This window comes from Hemiscyllium ocellatum, chromosome 32 (assembly GCF_020745735.1).
Source record: "Hemiscyllium ocellatum isolate sHemOce1 chromosome 32, sHemOce1.pat.X.cur, whole genome shotgun sequence".
Lineage (NCBI taxonomy): Eukaryota > Metazoa > Chordata > Chondrichthyes > Orectolobiformes > Hemiscylliidae > Hemiscyllium > Hemiscyllium ocellatum.
This window is the reverse complement of record NC_083432.1, coordinates 49,154,806-49,172,689: the sequence shown is the minus strand read 5'-3', so window position 1 is coordinate 49,172,689 and position 17,884 is coordinate 49,154,806. Positions and strand designations below refer to the sequence as shown.

Here is a 17,884-nt window from a genome sequence, read left to right as displayed (position 1 = left end):
GAACCTGGGTCTCTAGTGCTGTGAGGTAGCAGTGCTCACCACTATGCCACCGTGCTGCCCTATTTCCAACCCTCGCCATGCCACTCTCATTCATCTCTCAGAGACATTAAGCATACTTAACCAATTCCAATGTCTCGTTCACTCTCCACACCATTCTTACTATTCGAATGCCATCTCCAACCTTCCACTTTTGATACCATAGCCTCCATCCCTTCCCCTGATTTCCCAATCCCATCATATTTTCATATGGACCCTGACTCACTAACCCTGTCTCCTGAAAGGAATAGCTCCTTGGCTGACATACTGAAATTTATTTAATCACGATCCAACTGAATCTGTTATGCCTGAAGTAACCTCCAAGGCAGTGCTGACTCAGTTGAGCTGGAACTCAACTGGAGGAAAAGGATGCGTACCTTGGTTAATCCTGCAACAATTCTGACAATTACTCTCTCCAATATCACATCCGTTCCTTTTATGACACTCCCTCCAATCCATCCATCCCTTCCCAAATTCCCTGTCTCCAATCCTTTTCTTGTTCCCCATCCTCTCTAATGGCATCTCAATCCAATGCTATTCTCACTCCTCTCAGTTCCCCTCAATTTCTCCAAATAAGGTAATTTAGATTTGGAGATGGCGGTGTTGGACTGGGGTGTACAAAGTTAAAAATCACTACAGGTTTAATTGGAAGCACACTAGTTTTCGGAGCGTCGCTCCTTCATCAGGTGATTGTGGAGGGCTCAATCCTAACACAGAATTTATAGCAAAAGTTTAGTGTGATGTAACTGAAATTATACATTGAAAAACTGATTGTCTGTTAAGCCTTTCATCTGTTAGAATACCATAACAGTTTCACTTCTTTCATATGTAATCACAAAACCTTTTTTTTTAAAAAAGGTTGCATTTTCAGGTTAGCTGTTAACAATGGTGATAGCTAGACAACATGTTGAAGGTGTTAGCCCCCTGTGTTCTGTCTATGACCTGATGTTTAGATGATTCTAATCTAAAAAGTGAGATAACGGAGTTTTACATGAATTCATGCAGTTTGAGCAAAGTGCAATGTAACCCTGCAAGTACAAATTCACCCCACACAATGTGTGCATGTGGGTCTTTGCCTGGGTTGGGGCGGGGTGGGGGGGGGGGGTGTGAGAGTGTGTGCATGCGTGCGCACATGTGCAGTGTCTGAAGTCTGTGAGGGGGTGCATGTGAGAGAGTGTGGGGTTGTCTGTGTGCACGTCTGTGTATGTGTGTCCCCGTGTAAGTGTGTGTATAGTGCAATGGTGGTCACCTGTAATGTGACATGAACCCAAGGTCCCGGTTGAGGCCCTCCCTATAAGTATAACTCAGCCAACGTTGTCTACCTTGTACATTGCAGGCAAGGATCCCCGGAGGCATGGTACATTGAGGAAACCGAGCAAAGGCTACGACAACGGATGAATGGGCACTGCACAACAATCAACAGACAGGAGTGTTCCTTCCCAGTTGGGGAACACTTCAGTGGTCCAGGACATTTGACCTCGGACCTTTGGGTGACCATCTCCAAGGCGGACTTCGGGACAGGCAGCAGTGAAAAGTGGCCGAGCAGAGGCTGATAGCTAAGTTCGGTACCCAGAGGGAGGGCCTCAACCGAGACCTTGGATTCATGTCACACTACAGGTGACCACACACACACACACACACACACACACAGCCGTACAGACTTCAGACACTCTGCACTCACTACACACTTTCTCTCACTCTCAACCCCCAACCCAGACAGACACACACACACACACACACACACACACATTCACCCCACACATATATTGTGTGGGGTGAATTTGTACTTGCAGGGTTACATTGTACTTTGCTCAAAAACTGCATGAATTCATGTAAAACTCCGTTATCTCACTTTTTAGATTAGAATAATCTAAACATCAGGTCATAGACAGAACACAGGGGGCTAACACCTTCAACATATTGTATAGCTATCACCAGTTAACAACTAACCTGAGAATCCAACTTTTTAAAAAAAGATTTGTGATTTACACATGAAAGAAGTGAAACTATCATGGTATTCTAACAGATGAAAGGCTTAACAGAATATAATTTCAGTTACATCACACTGTAAATTTTTGCTATAAATTCTGTGTGTTAGGACCACCTGATGAAGGAGCGATGCTCCGAAAGCTAGTGTGCTTCCAATTGAACCTGTTGGACTATAACCTGGTGTTGAGAGATTTTTAACTAAGGTAATTAAAGTCTCCTCATTACGCACACCAGACATACCTGTGACATGTACGCTAATCCTCCACTGATACCAGGCTCCACCCAGTAAATCAACTCACTCGCCAAATTGGAATGCACAGACAGAAAAATGCAGTTTAATATAGATTCAAATATTCTGAGGAACAATGCATTACCTTAAATGTTGCTGCTACATTTGTGAAATTAGCGATGCTACCTCCAATAATGAGAATTTTTCCTGAATAGAATAGAACAAGTTTACTCAGGCAAGTTGAAGAGTTAGCACAAACAGTAAATAGCTACCTATAGTATCTTATATTGTTCCTGGAATCAAAATGTTTGAGTATTTGCAGCACAACCAATAGACATCAGCAAATGGAGGAGTGGAGGAAAGAGAGGTAAAAAGCCAGAGAATGTTTTTTAAAAACAAAAGATAAACAGTTTCAGAACTTTGGCGTGCAGCAAATGAAGTCAAGGAAACAAAAAGACTGACAGAAAGACCTGGAGGAATATACCAATAGTCGAAGCACCAAGGATGACCCCAAGCATAAAGATAGGAGCAGCAGTAGAAAATACTAATCAAACCAGGGCCGCCATTCAATGCCATGATGCCTGATCTTGCCCACCTGCTCTCCAAATGCCCGAGAGATCAAAAATCTAGCTGAACCTTAAATATATTCAACAATGGAATTTCTACACCCTCTAGGGTTAAGAATTCCAGATATTTACAACACTTTAGGTGAAGGATGTTCTCAGCTCAGACCTAAGTAGTAGCCTCAGGACTGAAGTCAACGCCTCCATTTCATGAGTGTGAATCGATTATGAAAATAAATCAGTGACACCTGTTGTAGCAGCAGTTAAAGAAAGCTTAAGAGAGATTACTAAAATTTGCACAGTGTTGCATAAAGCCAGCGGATATTTGCAAAGCGCAAAAAAGTGAAAGTAGTCCAAGATTTGGGAGGAAGATGACAATCAAAATGAATTTTATACAATTTGGTAAAGGCAGAAAATATTGGCAGAACAGAGGCCAGAGCTACATCAGTGCTTTAGGAGCAAGGGGACAGCTCTGGGCAATTTTTGATCATTCCACAGAGAGCAGCAATGTTCTGCGGGTCAATGACAAGGAGGTGCCAGAGTAGGACTGGGGTGGACAAAGTTAAAATCACAACACCAGGTCATAGTCCAACAGGTTTATTGGGAAGTACTAGCTGCTCGCCTTTTCAGGCGTCAGGTAGCTAATGGGGCAGGATCATAAGACAGAATTTATAGCACAAGATGATATCATCATGCAACTGGTATGATATATTGAACAAACATTCTAAAAGAGGAGAGACCTAACAGCAATCTAGGTTTGTTCAATGTATCGTACCAGTTGCACAACACTATCTTGTGCTATAAATTCTGTGTCCTTTGATCCTGCCCCACTAGCTACCGGAAGGAGAAGCAGGGCTCCGAAAGCTACTACTCTACTACCAAATAAACCTGATGGTGAGATTTTTAACTGAGGATCAATCCAGAAGATGAAGAGTTGCTTGCCGTCAGCATATGGAGAAAATGATTATTTTCCAGAAGATATTTGTGTTTTAATACATGAGGGAGAGAATCAGATATATGGGTCAGGGAATCACTGGAAATTTAATATATACAATGTAGTGACTGGAAGCAGGAAAGCGAAGTGACTAGAAATGAACTCTCCTTAAATGTTCCTTAATGAGCTCAATTTCAAGACTGCTCCAAACCTTTGTGTTCTCACCTTCTGGATGTTGCTCTCTGGTCATGAGAGACAAAATGGTCTTTGCATAATCATAGGTCTGTTGCTCACTGGGTGCACCTGAATACTCTCCATAATTTGCCAACTCATCCACTCCTCCAAGATCACAGATGGTGTCACTGTGAAGAGGTAATCAGGAAAACAGTTTACAGCCAAAATAAAATTGCCTACAATAAAAATTAATGAAGGTCTGCGCTTACTTCAAGGCCTCTCAATTAAATACAATAGCCTTCAATTTTTACCCCCTCATTCTTCCCTCCCAAATCCACAATTAATCTTCCATAAACTGCATTGATACGCCTTGAAAATAGAATCATTTGAACCAATCAGCATTCAAAACATCTCCACCATTCACTGGTTAACGTTTATTTTGACAAAGTTAATAAAATGTTCAAATAAAAGCAAAATCCAACTCATTTCCCAAAGCTTTCTTTGTTCCCCCTCATTGATCTGTTACAAGTTCGAAATTTAGCTCCATTTCTTGAATCTGTGTATGACAGGAACTCAGTACATCAATGTTCAAGAACAGGTACAAATTATTTTGATTTGCACTTGAAAGTTAAGGTTTAAAATTCTGCACCCAGACTTAATGAAGAGTAAGCAATACCTGTACACAACAGAGGCACCTCCTCCAGCCACCATTGTCCAAATCCTACCCTTAGGGTTCAGGATAGTCAGCTTCAGACTGGCTCCACTCTTTGCATCAAGATCGGCAATATAAGCTTCCTGTAACAGTAATTACACTATAGGCATTTAAAATAATTTAACCAGTGATCAGCCATAATCATACTGAATAGCACAGCAGGCTCAAAGGGTCTGAAGATCTTTGCCTGCCCCTATTTTAGACCATTAGACATCGGAGTGGAAGGAAGGCCATTCAGCCCATTGAATGGCAGAGTGGACTCAATCATGGCTGATGGGCATTTCAATTCCACTTGCAAATGTGTTGCTGGTCAAAGCACAGCAGGCCAGGCAGCATCTCAGGAATAGAGAATTCGACGTTTCGAGCATAAGCCCTTCATCAGGAATAAGAGGAATTGATACGCCTTGAAAATAGAATCATTTGAACCAATCAGCATTCAAAACATCTCCACCATTCACTGGTTAACGTTGAAGAAGCTCTCTTCCTCCATCTACTTACATTTCAATTCCACTTACCAGCATTCTCCCCGTAGCCTTTAATTCCTTGTTACATCAAGAATTTATCAATCTCTGCCTTTAAGACATTTAGCGTCCTGGCCTCCACTGCACTCTGCGGCAATGAATTCCACAGGCCCACCACTCTCTGGCTGAAGAAATGTCTCCGCATTTCTGTTCTGAATTGACCCCCTCTAATTTTAAGGCTGTGCCCACGGGTCCTAGTCTCGCCTAATGGAAACAATTTCCTAGCGTCTACCCTTTCCAAGCCATGTATTATCTTGTACGTTTCTATTAAATCTCCCCTCAATCTTCTAAACTCCAATGAATACAATCCCAGGATCCTCAGCCGTTCCTCATATGTTAGACCTACCATTCCAGGGATCATCCGTGTGAATCTCCGCTGGACATGCTCCAGTGCCAGTATGCCCTTCCTGAGGTTTCTACATTTTCGATGTTCCTCCCCTCAGTTTATCAAATGAAACAACAGGATCATCGCATCAATTAGTCCATTGAAGTCTTCACAACAACAGATACAGAAGACAAATGCAACATGGCTGGGCCAGATACATCAGAACTAATAATGGTACCTGATGCACAGGTATTGATGCGCTAAACAGCTAGCAACTTGTCATGAAGAAATACTAAATTTCAATCCCCACAATTTGGTGGCACATTTGCCCCATTCCATCATTAGTTTTTTAAAAACAGAATTTCAACCTCAACTCCTTCACAAACTCTGTGGAACACGTACACTTGCACATTAACTATCTTGAAACTTGCCACAGAATATCAAGACTCAACGAACAGAGCAATTCCACTGACACACTAAGTGTCAATAACCTTTCTGGACCACAATTAAAAACATAGAGACTGGTCTTTTCAATTTGCTAACTGCTTGATGAGATTTCAAAAATGTTTGTTATTTTACTTCTCCCAAGTCACTTTACTTTCCTTCCCTGAACTGCACTGAATTATTGTGCTCTACTTCACTCTCCTTCCTCCTACTCCACTTTATTTCTCATTCATTCATTTTATTGGTTAAGGATACATGGCATCTCATTGCCTCACTGTGCTGTATCAGTTCATACTCAATAAGCTGGCGGGCAAAAAAAAATTAACACTAAACAAAGTCAGCATGGCTTTCATAGCGTGGCTTTGTACGGTGGCATGGTCATGCCTCACAAGCCTTATTGTGTTCTTTGAGGATATGACGAGATAAGTTGAAGAAAGTCAAGCAGTGGATGTGATGTATGTGGATTTCAATAAGGCATTGTATAAGGTTCCCCATGGTCAGCTCATTCAGAAAGTTAGGAAGTATGGGATACAGGGAAATTTGGCTCTCTGGATACAGAATTGGTTGGCCGAAAGAAGACAAGTGGTAGTGGATGGAAAGTATCCTGCCTGAAGCCAGGTGACCAGTGGTGTCCCGCGGAGATCTGTTTTTAGGCCTTTGCTCTTTGTAGCTTTTATAAATAACTTGACAGCACCTCTCAAGGCTTGGATGCAAGACAAAAATGCTAATCTGCATTACCTTAAATCTATAACATTAAAGCAGCACACTTGAGCAATAGCTGTTGTGACATCGGATTGCAAATGCTATCTCACCACTTGATCCTTATCAAGAACATGTGGCTGAGCAGACCTGGTAGTCTGGTTAACAAGAGGAAGAGTCGGAAATTGCATTTGATGTTTGTTTATTTGACTTATGACTAAATTACTTGAAGACCATCATACAATTGCCACATTCATATGGGTGTACATAGGCACCAGTTTGTTGGAACAGACTTGAGACACCTGTGCTGTGAAGCCCACAGCAATATTCCCCAAGAGGAGCTAAAGGAGTTTGTTTGATTTTATATTGATACACTTAAGTTTTAGAGCCACTTAAAGTAATTTGTTGCTGTGAGCATAATTAGGAGGACCATAATCTAAGGTTCCCATTACTAAAACTAACAAAACTAAACAGACAAGATTAGACTTCGATTCAAATATAGTTAAATCCTATTTTAAGCTTAACGTGAGCACGCTATTAATGTCTGGAATCAACCTCTGGCTGTAACATTGTAAGCAAAGTCTGATCATCATTTAACAAACAGATGGATCTTTCAGGATGTATGAACTGGGTGGAGTTGAACAGCTTTCCATGTCTGTATGAGACAATGGATTCAAAATTTGCAGAGGAGGAAAATAATCCCTAAGAAAGAAAAACAGGAAGACATTTAAAAGGAGGACACATTTAGTCCTACAACCTTGATGCCTAGCCAAAGGTGGTAATCGATTTGGAAAAGAACACAAAATGTGTCATCATACAGCACTACTTACCTCAGGATAAGCTTCTCTCCCAAATGGTGGTGGGAATTCCACATCTCCCCATTTACTCTTGCAGATGTAATCTGCTGTGGCATCTATCTTTGCTGCCATATCAAGGACAAATACTCCAGAGCCAGTAACAACTGCAGAGAATCGAGAGGGTAAAAGGGTATGCAATAAATAATCACTGAAAATACCAGAAACCAACACTGGATCCAACACAGCGCTATTGTAAAAGTCTGTTCTATGCAGTTTGGTTTTGAGAACTTCGCATTATTTTTGCAAAAGTATTCATCTTCACTCCATAACCTGTATTTAAGGAATCCTAGATTTTTGACAGTCAGAAGTACAGATATGCAAGGAATTAGAATTAAAACTTGCAACTGAAAAGGCATGCAGTAGGTTAATCTAACTAATAAAAGGATAACAGGAGACAGCATGAGACCCCGACGACACCCTTATAGCTCGTGAAAAAAATTCCAATTTTCGGTTCAAGATTTTACTCATACTTTGAGATGTTACTTCATACAATTTTGTCCATTTTTGCTCTGAGAAACCCCAAACTATTGCTCAGGATGTGGCTTCCAGCCATATGATGCAAGTTCTGATGTGCATGCTATTAACTTTTACGCAGAGCCCAAGTCATATTCTAGTCCAATGCTGAAGACACCAGAATTTTAAGGCCTCAACTTAAGAGGCTAATCTGGAAACATGAAATGCACTGGGTCCGTTATGAAAATAAAATTATGGCAGGACTAGCAGCTAACACTAACAGGTTCTCCTTTACAAGTTGCTGTTTATTTTAATCAACTTGGCTTAAAAACATCCTATGGATATTGGTCACCAAATTTCATTTTTACCTAATGGATTAATCTCGAGGTAGGTGAAGTACAGTTCTTCATACAGTTTGAAGAGTCCAACAATAAAAGAGGCCAAAGTGCTGAAAAGACAAGAAAACCAAAAGTTAAAATGACAAAATAGACCATTTCACGGATCAAAATGAGGTGAAAGATAGCACAGGTTTGAGGAATTGACTGGCTTACTCTTGTTTCTAATAGTTTAGTTCAAATGGCTCTGAAATGGACAAAGTAGTGGCTGTGCACATTCAATATGAAGATTTACTGCAGCTGAGGCAGCTCCTGTCTGCCACTTTCTCAACCATTTTTCTTTAAATGTTTTGGTTATATATTGTACTCTGGGCCATAATTAATTCACCAAATGAAACTTTCCTTTTGGTCTGAAGTTTATATTAAAATATTCAGCACTATTTCCCCCCTTGAGAGACCACTCAGTAAAGAGGGGCTAATGTGTTCCTTGAACCATCGAGATGTGTCTAAGCAGCAGCCAGTAACTGCAAACAGAAGGAGTGCATTGGAAAGCTATTTTACCCTTTGGAATAACAATCTGCCTGGCACTGCCCTCAGAGGTATTCACATGTAACCTGTAGCAGAACATTCAGGAGAGGAAAAATAGGATTAAGAACTTACATTTATTAGATTACTTACAGTGTGGAAACAGGCCCTTCGGCCCAACAAGTCCACACCGACCCACCGAAGCGCAACCCACCCATACCCCTAGCATGTGTCATGTTGTATAAACCTCGAGATGCCCCTCGATGCTTCACAACCAAAGTAGTGCCGAACTGGTCAGTATTGGAGTGTAGCAAGCTAAAGAGCATTGCAAAATCCCTACGGATGAATGGCCAACTATTGTCCCTCTGGTCCTGAATTAACGGATAGGTCACTCGAGCTGGAGATGAAAAATTTCTTCACTAAGTCACAAATTTTGAATTTCTTTGTCCAGAAGAGCTGTGAAAACTCACTCACTGAACAGGTTCAAGACAGGAGTTGCTAGATTTCAGCAGGCTAATGACATTGAGATAGGGAGCTAGCATGGGAAAATGGTAACAAGGTGGATCTACCATGACCTAGACGAATGGCAGAACAGGTTCAATGCACTGAAAGGACTACTTTTTCTACATGACTCAAATCTATGGGTATCAGAAGTACACAAGAAAGGGGAGTTGAGGCCACAATCAGATACCTATCATCTTATCCAAAAGAGGATCAGATTCCTGTTTATAATCTGTACATTATACGCAATCTCTGAATCAGTAGTGACCCAGCACTGTAATCAATTGCAATGCCGTATCACCAGAGATGGGACCAGTAAAAGCTAACAACTGAAGCTGTAAACTACCCATCCACATTTAAATAGAGGCATCCAACAGAAAATCTAGCAGCAGCATAGGTGGCAAACAGCCAACAATGCAACAGAAAAAGAACTTTGTTTAAAGTTACCTTTTCCTGTTTTCAGGCACATGCTGGAGCAAATGCGTAATAACATCCTGCTCAGACAGATTTCCGTCAACTTCCACCATGAATCTGTGGGCTTTCGAGTCAACATCACCAACATCCACCCCACCCTCGTGATGGAACAGGACAATGTCACCTTCCCGAGCAGCATAAATGCAGACGTAGAATTCTTCATCCTGAGCAAGAACCACAAAAATGTTAACAACTCACAAAAAAGCAACATAATTTTGTCTTGAATTCCTCACGGTTATAAGATAAAGGGATACCCTGACCAAGATACTTAAAATGTTAAAAGGAGTCAATAATGAGAAACTTCTCTCTCTAGTGACAAATCAGGAACACAGAGACCCAATCTTAAATCTAAGGTTCTATCATTCAAGGGTGATATCTAATAAACTTTGTATACAAACGCAGGCAGAAAACTGGGACACTCCCTTAAATTTGCAGATGCCACAGGGTCACTTGGTGGTTAAGACCAGACTTACAGATTTTTGTTAGGCAAAGTTATAAATGGATACAAATACAAGGCAGGAACCTGGAGGTGTAGATCAGTCATGCTGTAATCGATTAACAGGACAGACTCGAACTGACTGACCCACTTCCCTTCTTAAAATTCTGTGGTCACTTACCCATCCAGTTTGTACCAGTGCTTTTTCTTCACAAGGGACATCTCCACAAGATGCTACCCAACACCTTCAACTCTCCTCTTTACAAGCAACGTTTTAAAAACTTAAGCAGCCATTACAAAAAAACACACACTGTAGCCAGCTTCTGTGCAACAAAATGTCTCCTGTAATGTTATTTAGAAGCCAGTTGGGAATACATATTTAAAAACTTGCTGAGTCACAGAGCAGTTTATAGCCATGGAATCTTCCTTTCCTAAGGAAGTACTATGGGAAGGGGGATGGAAACATGAAGTGATGAGACTGGGCCACCGAAGGACTGATGCGAAAAGCAAAATTCCTGCATTTTCATGCTTCCCAACCTTTTTCCAAAAATGAGCCCATTTTGAGGATTGAAAATTGTTAAGAACTTATTGAGAACTGCAGAAGTAATGGCCATTGCTGCCTCAGAGCTCACCACTCCAAAGATCAGCTCATTGCACCATTTGGAATTGCGACCTTCACCTTAGAAAATCTTGGAAGCGGAAGAATATAAGGCCCTACAACTCAAACCAGTTTTGCTACTAAATAGCATTATGGCTGAACTTTCGCGCCACTCCATTTTCAAGTAACCAACCCCAACTCTGATTATCTGGCTTCCTAAAAAGTAAATTAATCCCAACTTTCACTATACTCAATCATCAAGCATTCAATTCCTTGATTCAGAACTCTCAAGTGAAAAAGTTTCACCTTGTCTCTTAAGTGGAGACATGAACCAGCCGCTCCCTTGTCTTTATTCACTGACCCCTTCAGTTGATTGCAACTAATTTTAATTTAAAAATTGACTGCCTCTTGTGGATGTCTCACTCCCAGACCCAATTAAACATGTGCTTTAAAAAGTCAGTTTAACCAGGCTCAAGTTAACAAATAGTAAATTAAAAAAAAGTGAAAGAATTACGGATGCTGCAAACCAGAAACAAAAACACAAATTGCTGGAAAAGCTCAGGTCTGTCAGCATCTTTGGAGAGAAATTAGAGTTAATTAGATTACTTACAGTGTGGAAACAGGCCCTTCGGCCCAACAAGTCCACACCGACCCGCCGAAGCGCAACCCACCCATACCCCATCATATACCCCTTACCTAACACTATGGGCAATTTAGCATGGCCAATTCACCTGACCCGCACATCTTTGGACTGTGGGAGGAAACCGGAGCACCCGGAGGAAACCCACGCAGACACGGGGAGAACGTGCAAACTCCACACAGTCAGTCACCTGAGGCGGGAATTGAACCCAGGTCCCTGGTGCTGTGAGGCAGCAGTGCTAACCACTGTGCCACCGTGCCGCCCAAATGTTTTGGGCCCAGTGATCCTTCTTTCAGAACTGATGGTAGCTAGGAAAAGTCATCTTTTTTATGCAGAAGATAGGGAGGTGGAAGGGGGTAAGGAGTAAACAATAGGCGGAGGTACAGCCTGAAGAGAGAACACAGTTGGACAAAGGAATGGATAACAGTCAGTTGAGGAGAATGGATGGCTACTAATGGAGACATTTACTGGCTAACAATGGGTAGAGTGTAATCGCAGACCATTACATGTTACTGGGTAGAGTGTAACAGCAGACCATGTGATGACAAGGCCTGGTGTATGGGGATTGGGGTAAGGACATGGGAGAAGGTGCCTCAAGCCCTGAAGTTATTGAACTGGAAATTGAACGTAGAAAGCTGTAGAGTTCCTAAACAGAAAAGGAGATGCTGTTCTCCCAGCTTGTGCTAAAAACTTTGCTGGAGCAATGCAGCTAGCTGGAGACAGGGATATTGGACAGGGAACAGGATGGTGTGTGGTTAAAGTATGAATTTGCTAATTCACAAACGCAAGGAATAAAAATGTAACATGTGCACACAAATTGGAAATGACAGGCAAGTCCAAAATAAGCAATTTGGAAAAAAAATTTAAAAATCATTTTCTGAATTGTTTCTGATCAGCAGATAATTGAAAGTTACAATTGTTGTCGTGGTGGTTACCAGTAGCGCTGATGTTACTTGAACAGTTTCACAATCCCTCATTTTGCAGACTGACAGATTCTGTTCTGATTCGTTTCAATCATAATTGAATTCTTATTCTCCTTTTGTCTAACTTACCCCCTGTCACTAGTGCTAGAAATATTTGTTTGTAACAGGATTAAGTGGGGGACACTGAAAACAAAAAAATGCTGCAGATCTCAGCGGGTCAGACTGCATCCATGGAGAGCGAGCAAGCTCACATTCAGTCTAGATGACTCTTCAACTGTGATCTTCACAGCAAGCTGACACCAGACTGGAACATACGGGAGCATTCCATTCTACTAACATATTCCATTAAACTTGAAACTGGCTTTTTAAGTCCTATCATTGTATAAAAACACATCGGCAGTTTGGGACATAATCTGCAGGGGGATAAATGGCTGTTGAGCAGAGGGCCATCAGCTGTCATTACAGAACAGAATCCAGTCAGTTTCGATATGCCTCTCTTCACCCCACAATCACCAATCTCCTTTGAAGGGCTGTTGTTTGAAGTTCCTCCTGGATCTACAGGTGTGGCAATCTGTGGGTTTCTCTCCAAACAGCCACTTCATTTAAATCTGCAGCCATTTTGGCTGCATCAACCTTCTTTTTAAAGATATCTTGGAATTAAAAGTTAAAAACATCTACAGAACTTCAAGGCTCTGATGCATGCTCATGGCAAAGACCAATCCCTTATCCCAAGACTGAACTCCTAGCTCTAGACCCAGCCATCAGGAAAAACAAACCGTGTCAGCATCTGTTAAGCCCTCTGAGAATTTTCATTGTTCTCATGGAAACAATGCATTTGTCTAAAGTGCAGAAAATACTGGCACACTCCACTTAAGCCCTCCTCACAAGACAGCCCTCTCGCTTGGAATTAACATTAGTCTTCATTGCAACCCTGTACCTTTCCTTTGCCCATCCCAGCACTCTCATCCTTCAAGAAAAGCACACACTTCCTTCGCTGAGGAAACCAAAATTGTACAGGTTACTTTAGATGCAATCTAAAGACAGCTCTGGACAATTGCAGCTTCTTTACACTTCCTTATTTCAAATGCCTCAAGATTAGTTTGTCTTCCCAATTGCTGACCACACTAACATGTTAATTGCCTTTCATACGTGGACAGCCAAATTCCTCTGAATACCAAAACTTATTACTTTTTAACACTATTCTGCCTTTCACTTTTCCTTTCAGCTTTGTATGCCTTAGAATGAATTGAGAAATATGAGAATGCCTAATCTCAATTCCAGTCAGATACCACTAAAGTGCATCTGCAAATCTAATAGGAGAATTTTGCCCTGATGCTGTGTTAACCATCATTCATATTCAGAGCTCCTGACAGCTCCTTCCTCAGGATCCTAAGCTTTGCCCCATCGAGACTGTCAGAAGTTTAAAATGAAACAAGAACTAATGAACTGTGAACAGAACTGAGAATCAGAATTGAGAATCTAGATTAGGAATATTTTTGTTTAACTCTATCCATGTACAAATTAAGGAATATACAATAGAAATTAATCCTGCAGCAGTGAGTATACTCCATAATTCTTAATATTAATCAAAAAACCAGAGGCAAATTTCTTTAGTTTAAAATCTGTAGTTTGACCAACCTGCTGATGAGGTACAAATGGCTCAATCAGAAAATGCTTCAGTACACCTTTTGCCCGTCCAACCTGGTTAAATTAAAAATAACTCCATGAGGAAACATCAAAAACCTATTGCTTTCTGCCTGGAACAAACATTTATAAACAAATAAACATCACCTATTGTTCAGAAACGCTTTATATGCATTAACGGTCATTTAATTAGACCAACATTTGGGAATGAGAAAGATTCTACAAATATTAATGAGATGCTGAATGCTATGGCAATATTATTGCACATGTTAAACCAGGGAACTCTACAGGCAAATTCTCTTCTACTGCACTACTTCAACTACAAGAGGGCTCATCATTTAAAGTTGTATTACAGCAATGAAGTAGCACTTCCCAGAGTTGGGTGACAAAGCAGCTAAGGATCAGGTAACCCTGTGTCTCAGCCAAGCAGATTCAGCCATAGTCCACACAGCAGCCTGTAAGAATCACTTATTATTTATGCCTTAGCAAACCTGTCACAGGAACAGCACTCGCTCACCATTTAGACCACTAAGAAAAAAAAAGACAGGATTAGAAAAAAGACAGACTCCACCCTCAGACTTTGCAGCATTTCATTTGAAAGGAGAACACCCCTTACTTTCTGGCAGATCTGCTGCACATTTCCAAGAGTTTTGATTTTTATTTGGGAAAATCTAATCATTTTTGCTAACTCTTCAAGATCATGTGGAGCATAGATATTCATTGAAACTACTCTTAAAATAATCTTAGTCAAGAATGTGGTGCTTGAAAAGCACAGGACAGGCAGCATCCAACAAGCAGAGGAATTAACGTTTCAGGCATAAGCCCTTCGCCAGGAATGAGGCCTCATACCAGACGAAGGTCTTGTGCTTGAAACGTCAATTCTCCTGCTCGTCGGATGCTGCCTGACCTGTGCTTATCTAGACTGCACTCTTGACTCTGATCTCCAGCATCTGCAGTCCTCACTTTCTCATAGTTAAAAATCTTAGTAAGGATATATGTCTAAACCTATGAATTTGTTGTACAATGCAGCAAATACTGCTGCTCACAATACAACAGCTCTCAACACCACTTTGGTCCCCTTTGGCTGCTGCTCATCATCTGGAGGAAACATTTTGCAAATGTCTATCCTAAATTTTTTACCTTTGCAACAGCAAATCTGTGGCCATACACCCTGTCACATTTAACGTACTTTGAGTTTAACTAGCTTTCGCTACCCGCATGACCCATTCCTCTGATGTTAACTTTATGTATTACCCCATTTAGTTACACCAGCTCTGTGCCATACATGTGCAGGTTGATGGAGAAATGCAGTGGCTAAGTCAATAATACCTGCTGTCATGGGATCATATAGCTTTTCCAATATGTTGATTTTATATACTGCAACTAATAAGCGAGCCAGACGTAGAACCTTTTTTCTATGTTTAGACCTGAGCAAGATAATTGAATATATTTGGAAGCTGCTGCTGTGGTTGACATTTTCGTAAATTACATTTCATATGTCAAATACATCAGACAAAATAGAAGCAGACAACTTCATTACCACTGAATGTTTGAAGCAGTGAATTTCCTTACACTCCCTAATGGATTGTCCCCTCAATCTGACATTTAACAGACAGCTGTGATTGTATTGGCGAGGAAGGGCTGCTCCAGGACAGCTCACCAAACGGCAAGCTGTCTACAAGAAACGTGTTGTGAAGTTGAACTTTCACTTTGCTTTCACATTCCAGTCTCAAAGTCTGCAGAGCAGTGACAGCTTCCAAAGCCAGGCTTGAAACTTACCAAAGGCTTCAGTCAGCCTTTTCAATACCTTACCAAGTATACATGCGAACGAAGTTAACGGTGTGCTTTGTTTGTGCTGAGTCTGGAATGCGAGATTAACATGGTATAATCATTTTGTTTGAATTGCTGCACTATGTATTACAAGATAGCCAATGAAGAATGCACCTTTAATTTTGCATCCATACTGGCTACAACAGATGTAGGATTGGAACCACAAGGTAGAAAAGGATGCAGCTTCCCAATATATTTAATGTTTTTACTCATAAGGGGATTTACTGGCTGGGACAGCATGTAAAGCTGATCCTTAATTGCCCTTGAGGAATCTTAAGTTTTCAACACTAGAAGAATTCGTGGATTTAAGTAACCCATCTGCTTGAAGCGGAATCAGTGAAGTGCTGCAACCTGCAGCAGGAGAACATTCAAGATTTCTCCAGTTGAAGGATGTGTCAGTCCGACCCTCAACAAGGACATGATTACCCCACCTGGCAGATATCCTTGCTGCCAGTCTGCTGCAGCAATCTAGCTATCAGAGAAGATGAATCATCGTACTGAATCATCAGCACCGTCACAGTAATAGAAAAGTCAAATCTCAAAGTGGGATTTGTCAAGCAACGCACTTTTCACTGCAGTCATGCTGCTCATTTCGGAAAGGATAACAAAAGAACAAAAAAGTATTACTTAAAATGGAGAAACGCTGCAACACAAAGGGGACTTGGGGGACATCTGTGCATGAACCACAAAGGTAGCACACAGGTGCAGCCATAAATCAGGAAGGCTAGGATGATCCATTGTAGAGAGAGATTGATCGAGAGTAAAGGCTAAACGAGTTGGGACTCAATATATTGGAGTTTAGAAGAATGAGAAGTGATCTCATTGAAACATACAGGATTCTTAAATGGGCTTGACAGAGAAAAATGTTGACAGGATGTTTCTCCACTTGGAAGAGTCATTCATGCACCGCTTCATTTTCGCACACCATACCAGAGTTACATCACTCACCATTGCTTCCAATCCCAAACGCGGCTTTAACCATTCCTTTACCCCGTTCAAATCCAGGTTAACTCCAATCAAGCCCAGTTTCCCACGACGTTTAATCAGTTGGTCTGGCTTCACCACCAAACGCTAAACAGCAAGAGAAAACAAAACATGAAAGGTTAATGCAATGAAATCAAAACAGCCAAGAAATTATATTCAAAAGAACAGAAATAACCCTTCTTTCAAGGGAAAGAAACTTCAAGGTTAAAAGGATTCTTTTAAAATCAGAATTTGTACTTAGTAACACAGGAACAGGCCATTCAACCCATCAAGCCTGCACAGTTATTTAATGCAATCATGGTCATCTTGTCGACACATCGTTACTGTTGGAGGTCAGAATCAGCCTCTGAATTGAGAATCTACAGATGACCAGGAATCCATTGATGATTGCCAGAGAAGCCCATGTGGCTCACTAATGTCCTTCAAAGGCGGAAATCTGCCATCTTCACCTGGTCTGACCTACATGAGACTCCACACAATGTGGTTGATTTTCAACTGCCCTCTAATAGCCCAGCAGAAACTCAGTTCAAGGGCATCTGGGGACAGGCAATTTCAAACTGGTGGAGGCATTCACTGACACCTTCAACCTCTCCCTCCTACAAGCCAAAGTCCCCAACTGCTCCATGAAGGACACCATCATCCCTGTACCTAAGAAAGCACGTGCAATGTGCCCTAATGACTACTGCCCAGTGGTTCTGACCTCCATCATTAAGTGCTTTGAAAGGCTGATCATTGTCCACATCAACTGGTCTTCCAGCCCGCCTCAATCCCTACAATTTCCTACTGACTTAACAGGTCCACAGTGGATGCCACGTCCATAGCCCTGCACTCAACCCTGGAACATCTGTATAACAAGGACACCTACATCAGACTCCTGATCATCAACTACAGCTCTGCTTTCAGCATCATCATCCCCTCCACAGTAATCGCAGAACTCGGCTGGGAATCAGAACCTATGTCTCGGCTCTGCCCTCTGCAACTGGATCTTCAGCTTCCTGACCCACAGAACGCAATCAGTGAAGGCAGGGAACTGTACCTCTTCCACAATAACACCCAGC

At 41.4% G+C, this 17,884-nt stretch overlaps 1 protein-coding gene across 4 annotated transcripts in view; it reads right to left on the bottom strand.

Annotated features, from left to right (window-relative positions):
* aclya (ATP citrate lyase a) overlaps window positions 1-17,884 on the bottom strand; it is a 78,647-nt gene that overhangs the window by 41,218 nt on the left and 19,545 nt on the right. For all 4 annotated transcript variants that reach the window (XM_060848947.1, XM_060848949.1, XM_060848950.1 and 1 more), the window contains exons 3-10: window positions 16,791-16,913; window positions 14,007-14,069; window positions 9,745-9,935; window positions 8,305-8,384; window positions 7,457-7,587; window positions 4,602-4,720; window positions 3,977-4,113; window positions 2,400-2,461 (exon numbers count right to left, since the gene is read on the bottom strand). In XM_060848947.1, coding sequence (XP_060704930.1) covers window positions 2,400-2,461; window positions 3,977-4,113; window positions 4,602-4,720; window positions 7,457-7,587; window positions 8,305-8,384; window positions 9,745-9,935; window positions 14,007-14,069; window positions 16,791-16,913 — 906 coding nt within the window. The remainder of the gene's footprint in view (window positions 1-2,399; window positions 2,462-3,976; window positions 4,114-4,601; window positions 4,721-7,456; window positions 7,588-8,304; window positions 8,385-9,744; window positions 9,936-14,006; window positions 14,070-16,790; window positions 16,914-17,884) is intronic.